The 20,634-nt window shown below is 38.9% G+C and overlaps 1 protein-coding gene across 1 annotated transcript in view; it reads right to left on the minus strand.

The window, feature by feature from the left end:
- Positions 1-20,634, minus strand: part of Ccdc30 (coiled-coil domain containing 30) — an 80,689-nt gene that overhangs the window by 38,220 nt on the left and 21,835 nt on the right. The window contains exons 7-8 of the mRNA XM_076862881.1: positions 11,777-11,986; positions 7,707-7,861 (exon numbers count right to left, since the gene is read on the minus strand). Of these exons, the coding sequence (XP_076718996.1) occupies positions 7,707-7,861; positions 11,777-11,986 (365 nt within the window). The remainder of the gene's footprint in view (positions 1-7,706; positions 7,862-11,776; positions 11,987-20,634) is intronic.

A 20,634-nucleotide genomic window follows, 5' to 3' on the forward strand; every position in this document is an offset into this window, starting at 1 on the left:
GCTCCACAGTTGCCCCTGAATGTGCTGTTATAGTAACCCAACCCTCCTTTAGTACAAACCACACTGTAGTTACAAAGTCTCACACACAAAGATATTCATTAGATCATTATTTATAATAGCAAAAAATGTCTAAAAGACACTAAACCAAGTACACTGGTGTACACCTATAGTCCCAACTACTTGTGAGGCTAAGGCCGAGGGTGACTTGCACCCAGGAGCTCAAGGACAACCTGGGCAACAAGCAAAAATGTGTCTTGGGCTGGGGATGTGGCTCAAGCAGTAGTGTGCTTGCCTGGCATGCATGCGGCCTGAGTTGGATCCTCAGCACCACATACAAATAAAGATGTTGTGTCGGCTGAAAACTAAAAATATTAATAAAATTCTCTCTCTCTCTCTCTCTCTCTCTCTCTTTCTCTCTCTCTTTCTCTTAAAAAATGTGTCTTGAAAAAATAAATAAAAGACAATATATATCTATGTGTACTGGTCAGGGTTCTCTAAGAAATAGAAAAAATATATATATAAATGAAACCAAAAGCTGAAGCTGGACATGGTGTCACGTGTCTATAATTCCAGCAGCTTGGGAGGCTGAGGCAGGAGGATCACAAGTTCAAAGCTAGCCTCAGCAACTGTGAGGCACTCCGTGAGACCCTGTCTCTAAATAAAATACAAATCAGGGTTAAGGATGTGGCTCAGTAGTCAAGTGCCCCTAAGTTCAATCCCCAGTATCAAAAAAAAATTAAGAAAGAAAAATATATATCAATTTTCTATAATCTCTTCCAGAAAAACGTCTTCTAGAAAATTCCTAATTATTTTTGTGTTAGGATTGAACACAGGGCCTCATGCATGCTATGCAAGCACTCTACCAGTGAGCTATATCCCCAGCCCTTTTAAAACTTTTATTTTGAGACAGGGTCTTGCTATGTTGCCCAGGCTGGTCTCCAGCTTGCAATTCTGCCTCAGCCTCCTGAGTAGCTGAGATTACAAATATCTGCTACTGTGCTCAGCCCCTAATTAATTTTTTGAGGCAATCACTACCATAATAGCAAAATCAGATAAAGATATTACCAGAAAGGGAACAGTAGACCAGTATCTCTCATGAACAGATCCAAACTCCTCAAAGTGGTTTTTTAGACTCCACATGTCCTAAGCCTAATTGACCTTCCTAGCCTCATTTTATCACTCTTCTCTAATCCCAAGAATTTCATCTGGCCAAGTGATCTTTCCTTATTCTATTGAAGAAAATGATAATAATATTGACAACAGTAATGACAAAAGCATAAAATATTTTAACAACAATAACACTTTTTAATATAGTGACTCTAATGTGTTAGAGAGGGCCATAAGAGATATAGTTGTATGTGTGTGTTTTTTTTTTTTGTTGTTGTTGTTGTTTGTTTTTGGTACTGGGGATTGAACCCAGGGGCACTTTACCACTGAGCCACATTCCCAACCCTTTTTATTTGTTTAGTTTAAGACAGGGTCTCACTAAGTTGTTTGGAACTCTCTAAGTGGCTAAGGCTGACTTTGAACTTGTGATCCTCCTGTTTTAGTCTCCCAAACTGCAGGATTACTGGCACTGTGCCAGGAGATATATTTGTGCAGAATGTGGAAGTGAAGTATTTTGCGCTTTACTCTTGGATGGGGCAGGTGCTTCTGTAGTTCATACACGTTGCCACGTATCTGTTGTTCATTTGGCATGAGGTGAGAGCCAGGCCTATCATAGCTGCACCTTCCCTTGGATCTTCCTTTAACTTCTCCTGCTCCTGGATCAGGTGGTGCATGCCTGTCATTCAAGCAACTCAGAAGGCTGAGGCAGTAGGATTGCAAATTCAAGGACAGCCTCAGCAACTGTGAGACCCTCAGCAACTTAGTGAGACCCTGTCTGAAAAAATTTTTTAAAATGACTGGGGATGTAGCTCAAGTGGTAAAGTACCCCTGGGTTCAATCTCAAGTTAAAAAAAAAAAAAGAAAAAGAAAAGAAAGAAAACAAATCCCTGTAACAAATCTTACTAGGGCTGGGGCTGGGGCTCAGTAGTGGAGTGCTTGCTTTGCTTATATATGAGGCTGTGGGTTCAATCCCCAGCACTGCAAAAAAAAAAAAAAAAAAAAAAAAACAAAACAAAATAAAACCAACAAATATCTTATTAAACATATACTTCTCCCACTGGTTCTATTTCTCTGATTGAATCCTGACCAATACCAATGCTTATTATGTGCCAGGATATATATCACTGTAATAGCAAGAAATTGGGAAAAAATATAAATGCCCAACAATGAAGGATTTATTAAGCAACTTATGGCACATTATTAAAATAATGATCTAGAAGAAGATTTACAGTCAAATAAACAGAACATAATATTTTAAGAAAAAAGTATGTAACAATCTAAATGTATAGATGGGAGTTACTTTGTTTCAGTTTACAAAATAATATGTGCTATGTAATCCCTTATGATGGAAAAATTCCCCTATATATTTCTTTTTCCTGTACTTGGTTTGAATATTTTTTCTACATATTTCTTTTCAGCAAATCTTCATAGAAGCTGTACAGAACTGGTATCCCTTTCCCCATTTTAGAGATAAGAACACCATGCTTCAGAAAAGTTAAATAGCCTTTTTCATTGTTCTAATCTTTGGTTATATTTTTTGATTCTTGAAATCCTTTGCACAGTTGTTTTATAATCAGATTTCCATAATCCCAGTTGCTGAGGTTCTTGGGGGTTATAAATCTGCTGCTTGGTTTTTTTTTGTTTTTTTTTTTTTTTAAAGAGAGAGTGAGAGAATTTTTTAATATTTATTTTATTTTAGTTCTCGGCGGACACAACATCTTTGTTTGTATGTGGTGCTGAGGATCGAACCCGGGCCGCACGCATGCCCGGCGAGCACGCTACCGCTTGAGCCACATCCCCAGCCCCTCTGGTGCTTGTTATTTCTGCTGATTTTTGTTGTTGATAGCCAGTTTCCTTGCGGTGTTTGGTAACATTGATTGTAAGTTTATATTTTATTAAGCTTGATATAGAGGCGTCCTTACTATCTAAATCAGGGTTTCTTTCCTCCAGAGATTGTTTGTATTTTCTTAGTTTATCTCTCTTACCTTGTGGTAAGCTTCTTTGGCTTCTCCTGAACCCAGGAGAAGCAACTCAGAAGGCTGAGGCAGTAGAACCCAGGGCTGATACTATTATCTGTCCCTTGACTTAGAAGTTTGCATATTGTTCATCAAAATTTTTTTTAGTTTATTTTGCTCTTGGGGCTTGTTTTAATTAGCTTTTTTTGCATTTCTGTGACCAAAATACCCAACAAGAAATTTAAAGGAGGAAAAGTTTATTTGAAGCTCACTGTCTCAGATGCCTTAGTCCACAGATAGCTGACTCTATTGCTCTGAGCCCAAAGTGAGGCAGCATATTATGGGGGAGGGCCCCAGAGGAGAAAAGCTGCTTGGCTCATGGTAGGGTCAGGAAACAGGAGTTGAGGGGAGAGACCATAGGGAAGATGAACCCTTCTAGGGCATACCCCTGTGACCCACCTCCTCCAGTCACACCTACCTATGGTTACCACTCAATCTATTCAACTAGGATGAACTGATTAGGTTACAGCTCTCAATACAATTGTTCCACCTTTTAAAATGTTCCTGTATTAATACAGGAATTCTTTTGGTGGGGGCATATCATATCCAAACTGTAGCATTCTACCCTGGGCCCCTAAAAGCTCATGTCCATGTCTAAGAGTTTGATCTCCCAAGATTCTTAAAATTTTTGCATTGCCCACATCCAAAGTCTCCTCTGAGACTGAAGGCAACCTCTTGGCTGTGAGCCCCTGTAAAAGCAAGTTACATATATCCAATATAGGGTGGCAAAGAGTAAACATTCCTATTCGTTTTTTCTTTTTTTTTAATATTTAATTTTTAGTTAGAGGTGGACACAATATATTTAATTTTATGTGGTGCTGAGGATCGAACCCAGTGTCCCACGCATGCTAGGCGAGCGCTCCTCTGAGCCACAACCCCAGCCCCAACATACCCATTCTAAAAGGTAAGAATAGAAGCATAAAAAGACCTACAGCATCTAGGACACATGGCTGCAAGGTGTTATTTCCAAAGGGCTTGAGCAGCCCTGCTCCTTTGGCCTTTGGGCTGCAGTGCACAGGGCTGTCTCTCTGCAGCTAGCAGCTTTTCTTAGCAGATAGTCCATGTTACTGGCATCTATTAATCCCTGGGGTCTCCACTGAAACTTCAGTTCCATCATTACAGCTTCCTGCTTATCATCCTGTTAGTGGCAGCCCATAGGAACTCTAACCCTGTTACACTTTGCCTGGCCTCCCAGGGCTTCCTTTGAAATCTCAGTGGAAGGATTCATGACTCCAGATCTTGCATTTCTGCAGAACCAGCATATTGATGACGCCAAGGTCTGCAGCCAACTTATGCAATACCCCTGTTCCCCACCGCCCACCCCCAGGCAGGGCTGCAGCAGTGAGTACCTGCAGGTTCAACATGGTGAAATAACTTCTGAGGCCCCCCTTGTGAGCAGGGTGCCCACATGATCTCTTCTCAAAAGAACTTTGTCTTCTGTACCCTGGAGCCTGTAGTGGGTATGGTCTTGCAAGTTCCTGAGATGCCCTTGAGGCATCTTTCCCATGTTTCTGTGCTAACTATCTAGCATCTCTTTAAGGGCTGTAATCTCTTCAACCAAGCACAACTTCCTCCTCTCCAGCTTTACATGCACTTTTCTGGTCAAGCTGCAATTTTTTTTAAAAGTTTATACTTATTTATAATCCAATAGGATAAATACTCATTTTATGCAGCTGTACCCTTTAATTCATTTTTTTTTCCTGAAAAAGTACAAAAGACCAATTTAAAATTGAGACAAGCATTTAAAGGAAAATCTTTTGACTCAAAGTCTGAAAAAAAACTATAAATGGTTCATTTTTATAAAAAGAATTGGTTTTTATACAAAATATAAAGAATTTTACACTATAAACAAAGACTTATGGGCTGGGGCTGTAGCTCAGTGGCAGAACGCTTGCCTAGTACGTGTGAGGCACTGGGTTCGACCTTAGCACCATATAAAAATAAACAAATAAAACACAACTACCAAAACAAAAATTAAAAAAAAAAACCCAAAGACTTCTGTGTATGTATTTAAAATAAGAATTCTACCTGCTTTTTCTTCCAATTCTTCTCAAGCACAAAGCATACACACTCAAGCCAGAAAGTTAATAACCTCAATGGGCAGACTGTTTCAGAATAAGCCTTCACCCCAAATACATGTGGAAAGACAGTACTAATTTTTTTTCTTTTGGCTCAAATTCAGAACATCAATAAGTTTCAATTTAGTTTCCCAAACTCTCCTGTATTAACATGAAAAGCAAACCAATGTCAAACTGCAATATAAAAAAAAATCCTTTAGTTCTGAGCTGGGCACAGTGGCACATGTTTATAATTCCAGTGACTGGGGAGGCTAAGGCAGGAGGATCACAAGTTTGAGAAGAGCCTCAGCAATTTAGTGAGACCCTAAGCAATTTAGAGAGACCCTGTCTCAAAAAAACAAAAAACAACAAACAAACAAACAAAAAAAACCCCAAAGCTGGATAGAGATCGAGCTCAGTGGTAAAACACCCCTGGGTTCAATCCCCAGTATAAAAAATAAATCCTTTAGTTCTGCTTTCTGCTCCTGACTTTTACAGTAAACCTGGCTAAAAATTGCCAGCAATATCCATGTAATTGGCTGAATACTGTACTGCTGGAAATTTCCTCTGCCATATTAATTAGTTCGTCACTTTTAAATTCAGTCTCTATACAAAGACTCAGGACAAGTTCTTTGCCAGACTGTAACACAAATGGCTTCTAGTCCAATTCCTAATAGTTTTCATTTCCCTCTGAAACCAACAGTTGACATTTCTATGAACATTCTGTTCTGAGTGCCACCAGAATCACCCATTAAGCTCTGCTTACAATATTCTAAAGCTTTTCTGGTTTGCATCTAAACTTTCAAAATTCCTCCCACAAACCAGCTACAAAGGCTTCTGAACTGCATAGTCAAGTTGGTCACAGCAATGACTCCTCTTATTTGTTTTAGTCAACTTTTGCATCATTGTAACCAAAACACCCATCAAGAATAACTTAGAGGAGGAAAAATTAATTTGGGGCTCACAGTTCAGAGGTCTCAATTCATAGATGGCCAACAACATTGCTCTGGGTCCACGGTGAGGCAGCGCATCATGGGGGAAGGCCCAGCACAGGAAAGTTGTTGAACTTAGGGTGGGGTCAGGAAGTAGAGGGGCAGAGGAAGGAACCACAGGGAAGATGAACCCTTTCAGGGAACACCTCCAGTGACCCAGCCATACTCCACCTGCTTACTGTGACCACCCAGTATATCCATTCAAACTAAGATAGACTAATTAGGTTCCACTCTCACAATCCAATCATTTTACCTCTGAACATTTCTGCATCAATATAGGAGCTTTTGAGGGACACCTCATATTCATACCGTAACAAGAATTTTTCTTGCTTTCTTGTGAGCAGTACTTTAAAAGGATGCTCATTGATAAATAATCAGAATCTAGTGGTATTATGACAGCAGGATAGCTTGTCACCTTGCTAGATATGGTGGGGGAGACAAATATTCTTTCATAGCACTTCAATGAGTGGACTTATTATTTATTCATATATTTATTCATTCATTCACTTACTCCAATGTTTATTCATTAGGGAGGCCCGAGGCTAGAATTTCAGCTACCCATTAGGTAAGGTTCTGAGCTACAAAGAATGTGTGAACATCTGCATATCTTTTTAGTGGCTAAAACCATATTTTTCACAAAATATATGTGAATAATTTTGAGTATCATAAAAATAAGAAGCATGTATGAGGCTTTGGGTTTGATCCTTTATTTTAAAAAATAAATAAATCAGATTTTTTCAGTTCTGCAAGGGTACGAAGAAACCTATTATTGATGCTAGGTGATGTGCTAATAGGCACTTGGTTCATAAGAGACTTCTATGAATTTACTAAGCTATTGAAGTTACTGAAATTTAGAGCAGAAAATGTGTTAATTAATTTAAAAAATTCGAAGTACTGGGGATTAAATCTAGGGGCATTCTCTACTGCTAAGCCATATCCCCTCCCCTATTTACTTTTTATTTTGAGACAGGGTCTTGCTGAGTTGTCCAGGCTAGCAGTCCTGAGTTGTCCAGGCTAGAACTTGCAATCCTCCTGCCTCAGCCTTCTGTCGAGTCTCTGGGATTATAGGCATGTACCCCTGTGCCTGACTTCCTAGAGGATGCTTTGAGTAAGAATCATAATCATCATAATAATTTTAGAAAAAAGAGATGGAAGTTCCTTTCTGGCAGCATTTGTTAATGATTAAGATGCCTATAAGTTATTGAAATCACCCTGAAGAACATTAGCTGATAAAGATAAAAAAATAACTTCACTGTAGTCTGAATATGTGTCAATCATAATTCATTGGCAATCCAGTCATTCAAGAAATTCACAGGTGTACCAGGTGTGCACCAAAACAAGAAGTCTGCTCTGCCTTTAGGAATTCCACACTGGTGCCAGAGATAACAAGAAAATAAACAACTAGGACGCAGTGTGGTGAGTGCAACTGAGTCCGCCTCAGTGGGACTGAGGAAATACCACCTTAGTGAAATAACGTTGCTGGTGAGCTGAGTCCTGGCTACACCCCTGGGAAACTCAGATCCTGCTTCTCTTACCTCTTCTGTTGTTCTTCCTGATACTGTTGCCTTAACTCAGCTTCATTTTCTATTGCATCTTTGATCTTTTCCTCTAGTTTTTTCTTTGTCAAAATACAAGTATCTGTGAGACAGACTTTATGAGCTTGTTCCAATTTCTGCTGCAGATCCAAAATCTTGAATGAAAAAAGTTGACAAATAAAACATTAGGAAGGGTATAATCTTTTTTTTCCTTTTGAATCAGGGAAACAGCATACGATCCTCAACATAGCTAACATACAGATATGATCTAAGGTAAAGAGTATAACTTTATAACTTTAAAATAAGTGACTTGATATTTGCCATTTGAAATCATTATTAGTATTCAATGTTATGTATAAAAGAAGCTATCTCATGAAAAGAATCCTTCCCACCCTTATCCCATTTCCTCCAGCCTTCCTCTACCAAATAGGTAATCACTGTTATTAGTTTCTTTTGTATCCTTTCAGATATTCATGTGTAAATAAATATTACACAGTTATCCTTCATACACATAAAAATTTCATATAAATAATAACATGCTAAATATAATTATGCATCTTGCCTTTTACAAATAAAAATATACTTGGTGATTTTTTCCATATTATTTGTACATAGAGTCACCTTCTCTTTTACAGTTGCATACCATTCTACAATAAGGACATACTAAACTTATTTAATAAGCCCCCAATCTTTTGATACAACAACAATAACAACAAAACTCTATTACAACTGATGTCTATAGAATAAATTTTAAAGTGTGATTTGGTAGGACATAATTTATTAGATATTAGTTATTGTTTAATGGACAATGCCAAACTGCCTCCATAGGAATTAGACCAATTTATACTTTGAGCAACAATGTTGAAAGTATCTAGTTTTTCCAGAGTGTGGTTAGATTAATGAATAATACCTCAAAACAAAATAGAAGTCTCTTATGAATGAAGTACCTATTAGTATATCACCTAGCACTAATATCAGGTTCCTCAATATCCTTGTAGAACTGAAAATCTGATTTATTTATTTTTTAAAGTTGTAGATGAACATAATATATTTATTTATGTATTTTTTATGCAGTGCTAGGGATTGAACCCAGGGTTTCACACATGGTAGACAAGCAAGCGCCCTGCCACTAGAAAAAAAATCTGATTTATTAATTTGAAAGGGTCATATATAATTGCATTTTAGAATATGCATGTTAGATCAAAAGTGTCATTCAAAACATGTTTTTGCTATTCAAGTTTCCTTTGAAATTTGTTTCCACTTTCTTTTTTTCCCCTTCTCCTCCTCCTCTTCCTCCTCTTTTTGTGGCAGCACTGGGATTGAAACCAGGGGTATACTAAATTACATCCCCCAATTTTTTTTTGTAGGGTGGGGGAGGGGGGGTACTGGGGATTTACCCTGAGCTACATTCCCCAGCGTTTTATTTATTTATTTTTGGTATTAGGGATTGAACTCAGTAATACTCAACCAATGAGCCATCCCCAGCCCTATTTTGTGTTTTATTTAGAGACAGGGTCTCGCTGAGTTGCTTAGGGGTTTGCTAAGTTGCTGAGGCTGGCTTTGAACTTTCATTTCTCCTGCCTCAGCCTCCTGAGCTGCTGGAATTACAGGCTTGTACCACTGTGCCCAGATTCCCCAGCCCTTCATATATTTTATTTTGAGACAGGGTCTTGCTCAGTTGCTGAAGCTGGTGCGATCCTCCTGCCTTCACCTCCCAAATTGCTAGGATTACAGGCATGTGCTCCTGCATCAGGCTTCCTCATTATTATTATCATATTATAAACCCTTGTTTCACCTGAAATTATAACTGTTACATAGTAGATGCTCAATAAATATTTGTTAAATGAATAGATTTCAGAAGGATAGCTAAATTCAGATGTATTACTGATCCAAGAAGGAATCCTGTATAATGATTTAACACCATATTCCCCACAAATATTCAGTGAATGCCAGTGGATGGTAGCAGCCCTCTTCTAAAAGAAGGGCTTTCTGCATCAATCTCAGTCCTGGATTACTGCCCCCGTCCAGCGCGGCAAGTGAACCAAAGTTACTCGAGTGAATTTGGAGTGATGCAAAATAACACAGAGACACAGAACACCTTGTTATATGAGCTTCAGGACGGCTTCCCCAGCTCCTGGCCTCAGGCTCCTACAAGGGGAGAAAGAGGCTGAGGAGAAAGAGGGATCTCACATTCTGGAGTTGGCTTTTATTGGGGGACACTGTTTCTTAGACCATTCTATCCAAGGGCTGGGGATATAGCTCAGTTGGTAGAGTGCTTGCCTCACATGCACAAGGCTGTGGGTTCTATTCCCAGCACCACACACAAAACCATTCTATCCAAAAACAGGCAAAGGGGTAGGATTACAAAGGAATAGCAACCCCACTAGGTAACGCTCCTACTCCTGGAGCTATGTCTCATTAATCAAGTAAAACCCAAGTTATTGTCAAATTGTTTTTCAAATGGTATACTAATTTATTCTTTCATTTAACATTAGTATATAAGAGTTCTTGTGGGCTGGGGTAAATGTCATGGCTTTAAAAAAAAAGTCCCTATTCCATCAAATACTCAAATACTCATCAATATTTAGTACCACATTTAAACATTTTACCCATTTTTTATCAATTTTACCAATTAATTTTTTTAAAGAAGTTTATTTATTTATTTATTTTTAGTTATAGATGGACCTTTATTTTATTTATTTATATGTGGGGCTGAGAATTGAACCCAGTGCCTCACACATGCTAGGCAAGCACTCTGCCGCAGAGCCACAATCCCAGCCCTGAAAAATTATTTTTTAATGGAGTAAAAACATACATATGGGAAAGTAACATACATGTACATGTTAAGTAACATACATGACTTAAGCATATTCGACATAGTATCACTTGTGTAACTAGTTTATGCCACAGAAGATTCTCTTGTGTCCCTCCTACTTAACATAAAGATGAGGAGGAGGACTATTCCACCTCTGTAACTTATTTATTTGGTACAAGTGATTGAACCTAGGGGCACTTTACCACTGAGCTACATCCCTGGTCCTTTTTATTTTTTGAGATATGATCTTGCTAAATTGCTTAGGGCCTCACTAAATTGCTGAGGCTAGCCTATAACTTGTGATTCTCCTACCTCAGCCTCCCATCACTGGGATTACAGGTGTGTACCATGATACCTGGCTGTAGTTAAGTTCTGTTCTTGAATTTCGTATAATTAGAATTGTGTGTGTGTGTGTGTGTGTGTGTGTGTGTGTGCGCGCGCGCGCGTGCGCGCGGTATGTGTACTAGGGGTTGAACCCAGGGGTACTTTACCGCTAAGCCACATCCCCAGCCATTTTTATTTTCTATTTTGAGATAGGGTCTTGTTAAGTTGATAAGGGCTTTGCTAGGTTGCTGAGGCTGGCTTTGAACTTGCAATCCTCTTGTTGCTGGGATAACAAGTAAGTACCACCACACCCAATCTTAGTATGAACCCTTTTGTATTGTATTTCTTTTTTTTAGTTAACATTTGATTTATTTAATTTAAATAATTCTGCTTCCATCTTCTTTTTGATGTTTGCTTTATATGTATATGGTTGATGAAAAGATCTTTTATCTAAGGCTTAACTCAGACAAAGCGGCACATGTCAATGTGCAACTGCTATATGCTACTGCCACCTGGTGTTAGGTAACCTAAAATGCAGGGGCAATGTTCCTAAATGGTTCAATTCCTAACAAGAATCCTTGTAAAAATTCCAAAATAGAAACCACATAAACAGTCAACCCAAATGAGAGGAAAATAAATAAGCCCTTTAAAATCTGACAACATAAAACAAAGTGCTATGGGCTCAGTCAGTTCTTTAAATTCATGTTATTACTTTAATGAAAATTTTAAGTTCATGGAGTTTTTAAAAACATGAGATTTGCTGAAATTGTAATAGCAGTTGAAATCAAAAGAAGTAAAAATGGAGGGAGAGCAAAAAGGAAAAAAAATTAGGATTCTATCCAGTTTGAAACTATCTATTTTTTTAAATCCTTGAGGAAACAGCATTCCCGTGGTGGGATTCAGAGCAAGGCTGTTGGTTAAGGATAATTACCTTTTCCTCTGCACTGGCAACTTTAGATTTCTCCTGAGCCAGCTTTTCCTGCAGAAGGTTCTGAGATTTGAGGCTCTGAGTCTGCTTCATTCCTTCCAGCTCTAGTTCTCTGATCTTCTGCTGACAGTGCTTCCACTCTGCTGTGAGTGAAGCATACATCTTTGTGCTGTCTAGTAACTTCTGGTGGGCCTGCTTTTGTTCGATTTTGATCTAAAGGTGGGAAATAGATAAGAAAGATAAGGTAAAAAATAAGTATGGAGTGAATGTGAATGTGAGCCCAAATAAGCAACTTTCAAAGGAGTTCAGTTCCCCCAAAGCCCATGAATACTGATGCCGCAGGGCTGGTGACCTGTCTGGAGCTGCCAGGCAGGAGTAAGGCTTGCCAAAGCTCATCTAGCCCATGGTAGCTGGACAAAGGAATTTCCTCAAGAGTTTCTGTGTTTCCAGAGCCTAAACATTTTCCATCCTTTCTTTAATCTACTCCAACATAGCTTTCATCTCTACTACTCAATAGAACCATTTTGCCATGGGCACTGAGTACCCTGTTGTCAAAATAAGCCCAATGTACAAGTGACCTCCCGGTAGCATATACTCCCTCCATTTCAGAAAGTCCCCCTGTGGGCCTGGTGGTGCGTGACTGTAATCCCAGAGACTTGGGAGACTAAGGCAGAAGGATCATAAAGTTCAAGGCCAGCCAGAAAGTTCTCCTCTCTTAGAATCTGATACCAGACTCTCCTGGTTTTCACTTACCTCTCTGCTATTGCTTCCTGGTTTCCTTTGAAGTATCTTCTAATGCTACCCCATCTCTCCTGCTGGAGTACCCCAGGTCTAGAGAGCGGATGATTCCAGGTTTGTTTCTATGCTCTGACCTCAACTTATGCTAATTACTGTCAAAATTAAACTGCCGGATTCTCTCCATATCTCCAAAGTTGTTTTTCTCTCACATTTTCCTGATTTTAATAAATGAGGCCACCATCCAACCTCTGTGTACTCAAGTCACCCTCGAGTCTTCCTTTTGCACCACGAAATGATTTTCCCATCATTTAGTACATGCTGCCACTCTACCTCCATGACTATTTTGCATGAATCTGTTTGGATCATTTTCACCACTGCCTCCCGGCCCTTCCATTTCTACTTCTATCTAATCTATTCTCTATGATGCGGGCAAAGCACCCAACCACTGAGCCACAACCCCAGTCCACAATTTGACCCTTTTTTTTTTTTTTTTTTTTTTGGTACTGGTAATTGAACACAGGGGTGCTTAATTACTGAACCACATCCCCAGCCCACCCCCTCCACCCCTTTTGTTTTTGAGACATGGCCTTCCTAAGTTGCTGAGGCTGGTCTTGTGATCCTCAGCCTCCTGAGTCTTTGCTTTAAATCTTTCAGTGCCTTCTGATTACTTCAGGAACAAATCCCAGCAGCCTACCAGGAACACTTTTTCTCTTCTGTCCTTATTGTGTGGTTTGTAGAAGAAGATCATCATGATCATTTAATCTGAAGAGATCTCCTTACCTGTGATATCCCTATTCCCCACTGCATCTCTTTCCTTCATTGGACTCATCACAATTTGTAACTAAGCTTGCATCTATATATTTGTACATCATCCTTCTTCCCCATTTTTAAATTCCAAGAGATCAAGGATCATGTTTTTAAATTCACTATTCAATACCCAAAGCCAATCAAAATGCCAGGGAGTAGGCTATTAATCAATACTTACTGAGCAAGTATTCTTTTTTTTTTCCCTTCTGGTACTAGGGATTGAACCCAGAGGGCTTTACCAATGAGCTATGTCCCCATCTCTTTTTATATTTATTTATTTGGTACTGGGGATTTAACTCAGGAGCATTTGACCACTGAGTCACATCCCCATCTCTATTTTATATTTTATTTAGAGACAGGGTCTCACTGAGTTGCTTAGCACCTTGCTTTTGCTGAAGCTGGCTTTGAACTTGTGATCCTTCAGTCTCAGCCTCCTAAACTTCTGGGATTACAGGCTTGTGCCACTGTGCCCAGCTCTTTTTATTTTTGAAACAGGTTCTTGCTAAATTACAGAGGCTGGCCTCAAATTTATAATCCTGGAGTTGCTGGGATTATAGTGTCACCATGCCAGCCTGAGTAAGTAAATGCATGATATCCCAAGGATATCAGAATCTAATAAATGTCTATACCTGGCAGGGAAGGCTCACAGACAAAATTCCTGAGAGAATGTTCTTTGTCCTTGTAGGAAATAAGATTCTATGGTCTCAAATTTTTTCAGTTAAATCAACAGGGATTATATTTATAGTATCTTCCTCATGTGACTTCTGTGTATTGACCAATTAGATTCTTTCAAAATCCAAAAGCTAGTAGTGTTAAACTTCTTTGAGTACCAGTTGTTTTTTTTTTCATCTACAATATGGGGATAATAGCTGCTTACCTTACAAGATAGCCATGCAGCTGTGTTAAGTAAGACAAAGCAATTAAAATAACAACAGAGCCAGACACTGACTTCCTTAACAAGATTCCCAAAGCTCAAAAAATAAAACCAAGAATCAATAAATAGGATGCAATCAAATTTAAAGGCTTCTGCACAACAAAGAAAATGGTTCAGAGCATGAAGACAGAACCTATGGAATGGGAGAAAATCTTTGCCAGCTGCTCCTTTGACAGGGGATCAATATCCAGAATATATAAAAAACTTGAAAACTTAACACCAAAATACCAAATAACCCAATCAATAAATAGGAAAAAGAACTAAAAAGACATTTCTCAAAAGAAGAAACAGAAATGGCCAACAAATATATGAAAAATTGTTCCACATCTCTAGTAATCTGGGAGATGCAAATTAAAACTACAATAAAATTTCATCTCATTCCAGTTAGAATGATAGTCATCAAGAACACAAATAATGATAAATGCTGGCGAGGCACACTCATACATTGTTGGTGGGACTGAAAATTAGTACAACAACTCTGGAGAGCAGTGTAGAGATTCCTCAAAAAAACTAGGAATGGAACTACCAAAGACCCAGCTATCCCATTCCTTGGTAGATACCCAAAGGACTTAAAATCAGCATATTATAGTGATGCAGCCACATCAATGTTTATAGCAGCTCAATTCACAATAGCTAAGCTATGGAAACAGCCCAATAGATGAATGAATCAAGAAAATGTGGTAAACATACACAATGAATTTTTACTTTAAAGAAAAATTAAATTATGGCATTTATTGGTACATGGATGGAACTGGAAAATGTTATGCTAACTGAAATAAGACAGACTCAGAAAATCAAGTGTAAAATGTTTTCTTTCATATGTGAAAGCTAGAGCAAAATAAGGGGTATTAAATAGAGAAAAACTCAGATCTATATGTATAGAGTTAAATGGTGTGCTATTTGCTAAAAAACAGGGGGGGAGGGGGAGGATTGGATATCATAAAAATATAGGGAAGATCAGCAGAGTAGAAGAAAGAGATCATGAAGGAGGGAGGGGCGACCAGGAAGGGGAGGAAATACAGAATGAATTTAATGAACTCATACTATGTGCACATATAAATATACCACTGTGAACTCAACCTTTATGCATATCTGTAAAGCACCAGTCAGAAATAAATAAATAAGTGAAAGGACGACCAGTCCAGGAGAGGAAGAACAGGGAAGGGAGGATGAGAGGGAAAGACGGGAGCACCAAGGACTGAAATGGAGTAAATCAAATTTCATGCCTGGATGATTTTATCAAAATGTACCAAACTACCGTGTATGACTATAATACACTGAAGAAAGAAAGAAAAGAAGAAGGAAGGAAGGAAAGAAGGGAGAGAGGGAGAAGGGGCCAGACACATAGGAAACACCTAGTAAGAGTTAACTGTTGTTATTCAAGGTTCTGACAGCCTCTTCCTGGTGCAGTGGCAAATGCTTGCAATACACACTCTATAATTCCTCTCCCACGCTTTTCCTAGAGAAATGCATACTTATGGATATTAGGACTCGTACATGAGAGTTCATAGTAGCATTCTTTAAAAAGTAGAAAGGTTAATCAGCTCTGTTCATTTATTACACTATTCAGGGAATGTCTTACGTTAATTAGCTGAATGTATCTGAAAGGATCTTATACTCTGTCCAAGGGCAAAATTTCTTGCATAAAAGTTACTCAGGGGTCCAGAGTGCACAACTTATGAGACCTCACCTGCCACCCCCGCCCCATGCCCCATTTGCTTTGATTTCTGAAGACCAGAGCGATGTTATCTTTAAAAATGTTAATGACCATGTAAAAATGATCAAACATTTTATTAAACAGAATAGAAATGAATGTATGTAGCAATGGAGAAATTATACCCTAAGATCAAAATGCTGCCATATCATTGGTGAGTTTTATATAGGTCAACAGGAAAAATATCATAAGCTTGTCTCTTTGATATCACTCAAAAGAAAATTTTAGATCAAGTTTTATTAAGTTATTTATTTTCCCAGTGAAAACTCCCTTTTCCTCTGCCAATCTAAACCACTTCACTCTCTCAATTTTTTTTTTCTTCATGCTCTCATTTCATTTTGGAGGACTGATATAGCTTTTGAAACATCACTGACAGGAATAAATCTATCAACTGTTGGCTTCTTCTCAAAAGGCCACTCAAACCCATTAGGAAGGCTGGAAGTTTCATTTCTAAGAACAATCTTGCCATGAAAAATCTCAGAGATAAATCCAATGAATAGGTAAGAAGAAGGAAATCAAAGAAAAGAAGAATTGGAATATTTGGTGTATTGGATTGATTCAAAAGCATGAAGCCTAAGCTTCTCATTGTCTATAAAGAGAATGTGAGACATTTCACAATAAATATATTATCCATTGACTTCACAGGCCAAGAAAGCTAAAGGCCCTGGGTCCTGATGAATGGATTATCAGTGATAGAGCCAACACTTTTAGCATTTTGATAATGCTGGTAATAATGAAAGAAGACAACATTGGCTTCCTTAGTAAAAATAGGATTCAGTACAATGTCTCAGTGTTGGTAGTGGCAGAATGACACTCTGCCTGAAGTTCTGCAAGCCTAAAACATTCCTTTTAATATATCCACAGTAGAAGCATGCACAGTGTCTATAAGTCATACGAAAAAAAAACATATAAATTGGGGTGTTTTCTCACAGTGGAATACTTACTGCAAAGAAAAATGAATGAACAATAGCTAAATACCATAACACGGATTAATCTTGCAAACAAAATTGATACAAGATTAATAGATATAAGGTGAACATACTGATTATATTTGTAAAACATTTAAAAATAGGCAGGGGCTGGGGAGGTAGCTCAGTGGTAGAGCACTTGTCTTCATTCATGAGACCCTGAGTTTGGTCTCCAGCACTGAAAAAACAGGGGAGGGGGGAAACTTATCGATATTGTGTGGGAGTCATACACAGGTAGCAAGACCATAAAGTAATGTAAATGAGTCATTACCAAAAATTAGTGATTAGTGCTGAAGTGGGAAGGGAGGGGATCATGATGGGAAAGGTACACAGGCCACGGTGTACACGGGCATTGCTCTACTTCTTGTCCTGGGTGGTGGTTACATGGATATTCATCTTGTAACCATGTAATATGCAGTTTTACTTTTACATTTTATGCACTTTCTGAGTGTTAGATCCCACAATAAAATGGTTTAAAGGAAATACACTGGTATTCTGATTTCTTAGCCTTGTAAGTATCCCCAACATCACCTAGAGAACCAGAGTTTGATGATCTCTGAGTGGATTTTAAGAAGTGAGCCTTGGGACTGGGGCTGCAGCTCCAGTGGTTGATGGGAGAGCACTTGTCCAGCACACGCAAGGCTCTGCATTTAATCCCAGGCTGCAACACCAGCAGCAACAACAACAACAACAGAAGGGAGGAGGAAGAGGGGCCTAAGTTTGCAAAGCTGAGGTTCCAGAATGACTCCCAATCTGGGGAGAGTTACAATGTGGAAAGACAAGTCTATACCGTAAAGAGGGAAACAGACCTGGGTGCAGATTTGGGCTCCACAATTTATTAGCTTTGCCATCTTGAACAGTTTCCTCATCTGCAAAACAGTTTCCTTGCCTGTAGGTATGTGGCGAGGTTTATAAGGGAAAAAGTGGACAGGCTGTCAATACAAGGTAGTTATTGTATATAATACTACTGAGATGCCTGGCACCATGAGGGAGATTTGAAACAAAGCAAAAAATATCTTCTTGCTTTACCAAGGTCTCACTGGGAGCTCTTCACTCCGGTTCATTGATTCTACAAATATTTACAGGGCATTAATCATAAGTAAGACATCATGACCTGTGTAATTCTGGCCACTGTACCTTAAGGAAGAAATACTACTCTTTGAATATGGTCAGAATTGAACTTTTAAAATGATCGAAGAAACATGTTTAAAGGAAAGGTGAGAATACAAGGAAATGTGATGAAGATTTAGAATTAAGAACTACATACCAACAAATCCTTGAGGAAATATGATCAATATTTAAAAACTCACTGTAATCCCAGCTACTTGGGAGGCTGAGGCAGGAGACTGCAAGTTTGAAGACAGCTTCAGTGATTTATCGAGGCCCTAAGCATCTTAGTGAGACCCTGTCTCAAAATTAAAGATAAAGCGGTAAAAACTCCCCTGGATTTAATCCTCGGTGTGTGTGCACATGTGTGCATGCACACACACACACACACACATTTACACACAAACACATATTTAAAAACTCATGAGGAAGATGAGGTGTAGCTCAGTGGTGTAGCACATGTCTAGCATACATAGGGCCATGGGTTTATCACTAGTGTCAAAAACTTAGCCTCCTAAGGTAGTTGGGATTACAGGCATGTACCATTGCACCTGGCTCAAACATTTTTTTTGATTTTTTTTTTTTTTTTTTTGGTACCAGAGAAACCTAGGGGTTCTTAACCACTGGGAAGCACCCCCAGCCCTTTTTAAAATTTTTTATTTTGAGGCAGGGTCTCACTAAGTTGCTGAGGTGACTTAGCAAGAGGTTAATAAAGACTAAGTTTTTAATATATATTTAGACTTGAACCATAATTAAAAGGAAGTACTATTTTACATGGTGATTCATTTTTTTTTTTTTTTTAATATTTATTTTTTAGTATTTGGTGGACACAACATCTTTGTCTGTATGTGGTGCTGAGGATCGAACCCGGGCCTCACACATGCCAGGCGAGCGCGCTACTGCTTGAGCCACATCCCCAGCCCCCATGGTGATTCATTTTGAACATTTATGTGATTCATAGATCTTTAGATGAATCTGTGCATGGCTTGCCTTGTTTTCAGACAAGCATGTTTGGGGGCTGTCCCCCTAACTTCTTGGTGCTCTTCTGTTAGGAAGAACAATTTTGCCATCCCATGAATTTTACCTTGGCGTAGTTGACTTTTAATTAAACCAATAATGATGAATATATCTATTAGGGATAAATAAATCTAGTGATAAAAAAAGTAGGGCAGGACAAGCAGAGTTTTGTTCAGGTCATTGAGGTTTAGTAAGCACTAAAATTTTTAGATAATGACTTCAAAAGATTGTATAACTTTGGGCCCACATCTATAGTCTCAGCAACTCTGGAGGCTGAGGCAGGAGGATGGCACATTCATAGTGAGACCCTGTCTAAAACAAAGAAGGAAAAGGGCTGAGAATGTAGTTTAGTGGTAGTGTGCTCCTGGTTCAGTGCACAATACTGCAAAAAAAAAAAAAAAAGAAAAGAAAAAAAAAGATTGTGTAACTTTAAAACTTTTTGTTGTTGTTGTTGTTGAGATCTGGAGGAGAGGCCCACCCGCCACACTGTGACCCGGAGTACCAGAGGAGAAGCTTGCCCAGCGTGGTGAGCCACCCTGCTCTGGGGTTCCTTATTCACCAAAGCATGGCTCCAGCCCAACATCAGAAAATATATAGGCTTGAGGCTGTCACCGCCACGAAACTGGAATGTCACCGCTTCTATCAAGAGACAACAATATGGACCTGGTAAGATGTCACCAAGGTCCCTGTGGGCCTGGCTGCACCAGAGGTTTCTCTACTAGGGGTGCTCAACACCCCCGCCACCACCACCACTTTTGGAACTTTTTGTGCTATAAAACTGTGCTCCTAGAGAGCTGGAGTATTGTCTTCTAACCCAGGGATTTTGGGAGAGATAGTCCCAGCTGGTCTGAACTGTTGGTCTGAACAGTCCCAACAGTTATCCTGTTGCTGAGGTAAGAGGGAGTCTTGCATGGGATTGCCTATCTCTTGTTTCTCCTACAAACAGCCAACAGCCAACTTCTTATGATTACCCTCTCACTTGTCATAATCTAATACCTCCATATTCTCCCTCAGTCCCCCTTTCTACCATTAGACACTGTAAACCATTACACAAACCTGTTGACTATAAGGTAGAAGATAACTGAACTCATCACTTCTGATTATAGTGACAAATGTAAACATTTTAAATGTAAAAATAGAAGCTAACTGATATATGGCTGCACAATGGGTACATTGAGTGCTGTAATATTGATCTTTCCTTAAAAGTGAGGTATTGGTAACCTATAGGGACACTATGAAGACAGTAGGGCAGAAGCTGTACCTCGGACCTACACCACAAGAGAGGAAGACTCATAGACATCATGAAAAAACAAGGGAGGAAAGTGCCTCAAACAAACCAAGATACCACAACAATAGAATCCACAGATAGCACAGTAGGTGAAATGTCAGAGAAGGAGTTCAGAATATGCATAACTGAAATGATTTGGGAATTAAAGAACAACCTAAGTGAGCAGATACAGGCAAAAATCGATTGCACCAACAAAGACATAAGAGAACAAATACAGATGACCATTGATCACACCAACAAAGAGATAAGAGAGAAAATACAGGTTGCAAAAGATTACTTCAAGAAAGA

Source organism: Callospermophilus lateralis, chromosome 7 (genome assembly GCF_048772815.1).
Source record: "Callospermophilus lateralis isolate mCalLat2 chromosome 7, mCalLat2.hap1, whole genome shotgun sequence".
NCBI classification, from domain to species: Eukaryota; Metazoa; Chordata; class Mammalia; order Rodentia; family Sciuridae; genus Callospermophilus; species Callospermophilus lateralis.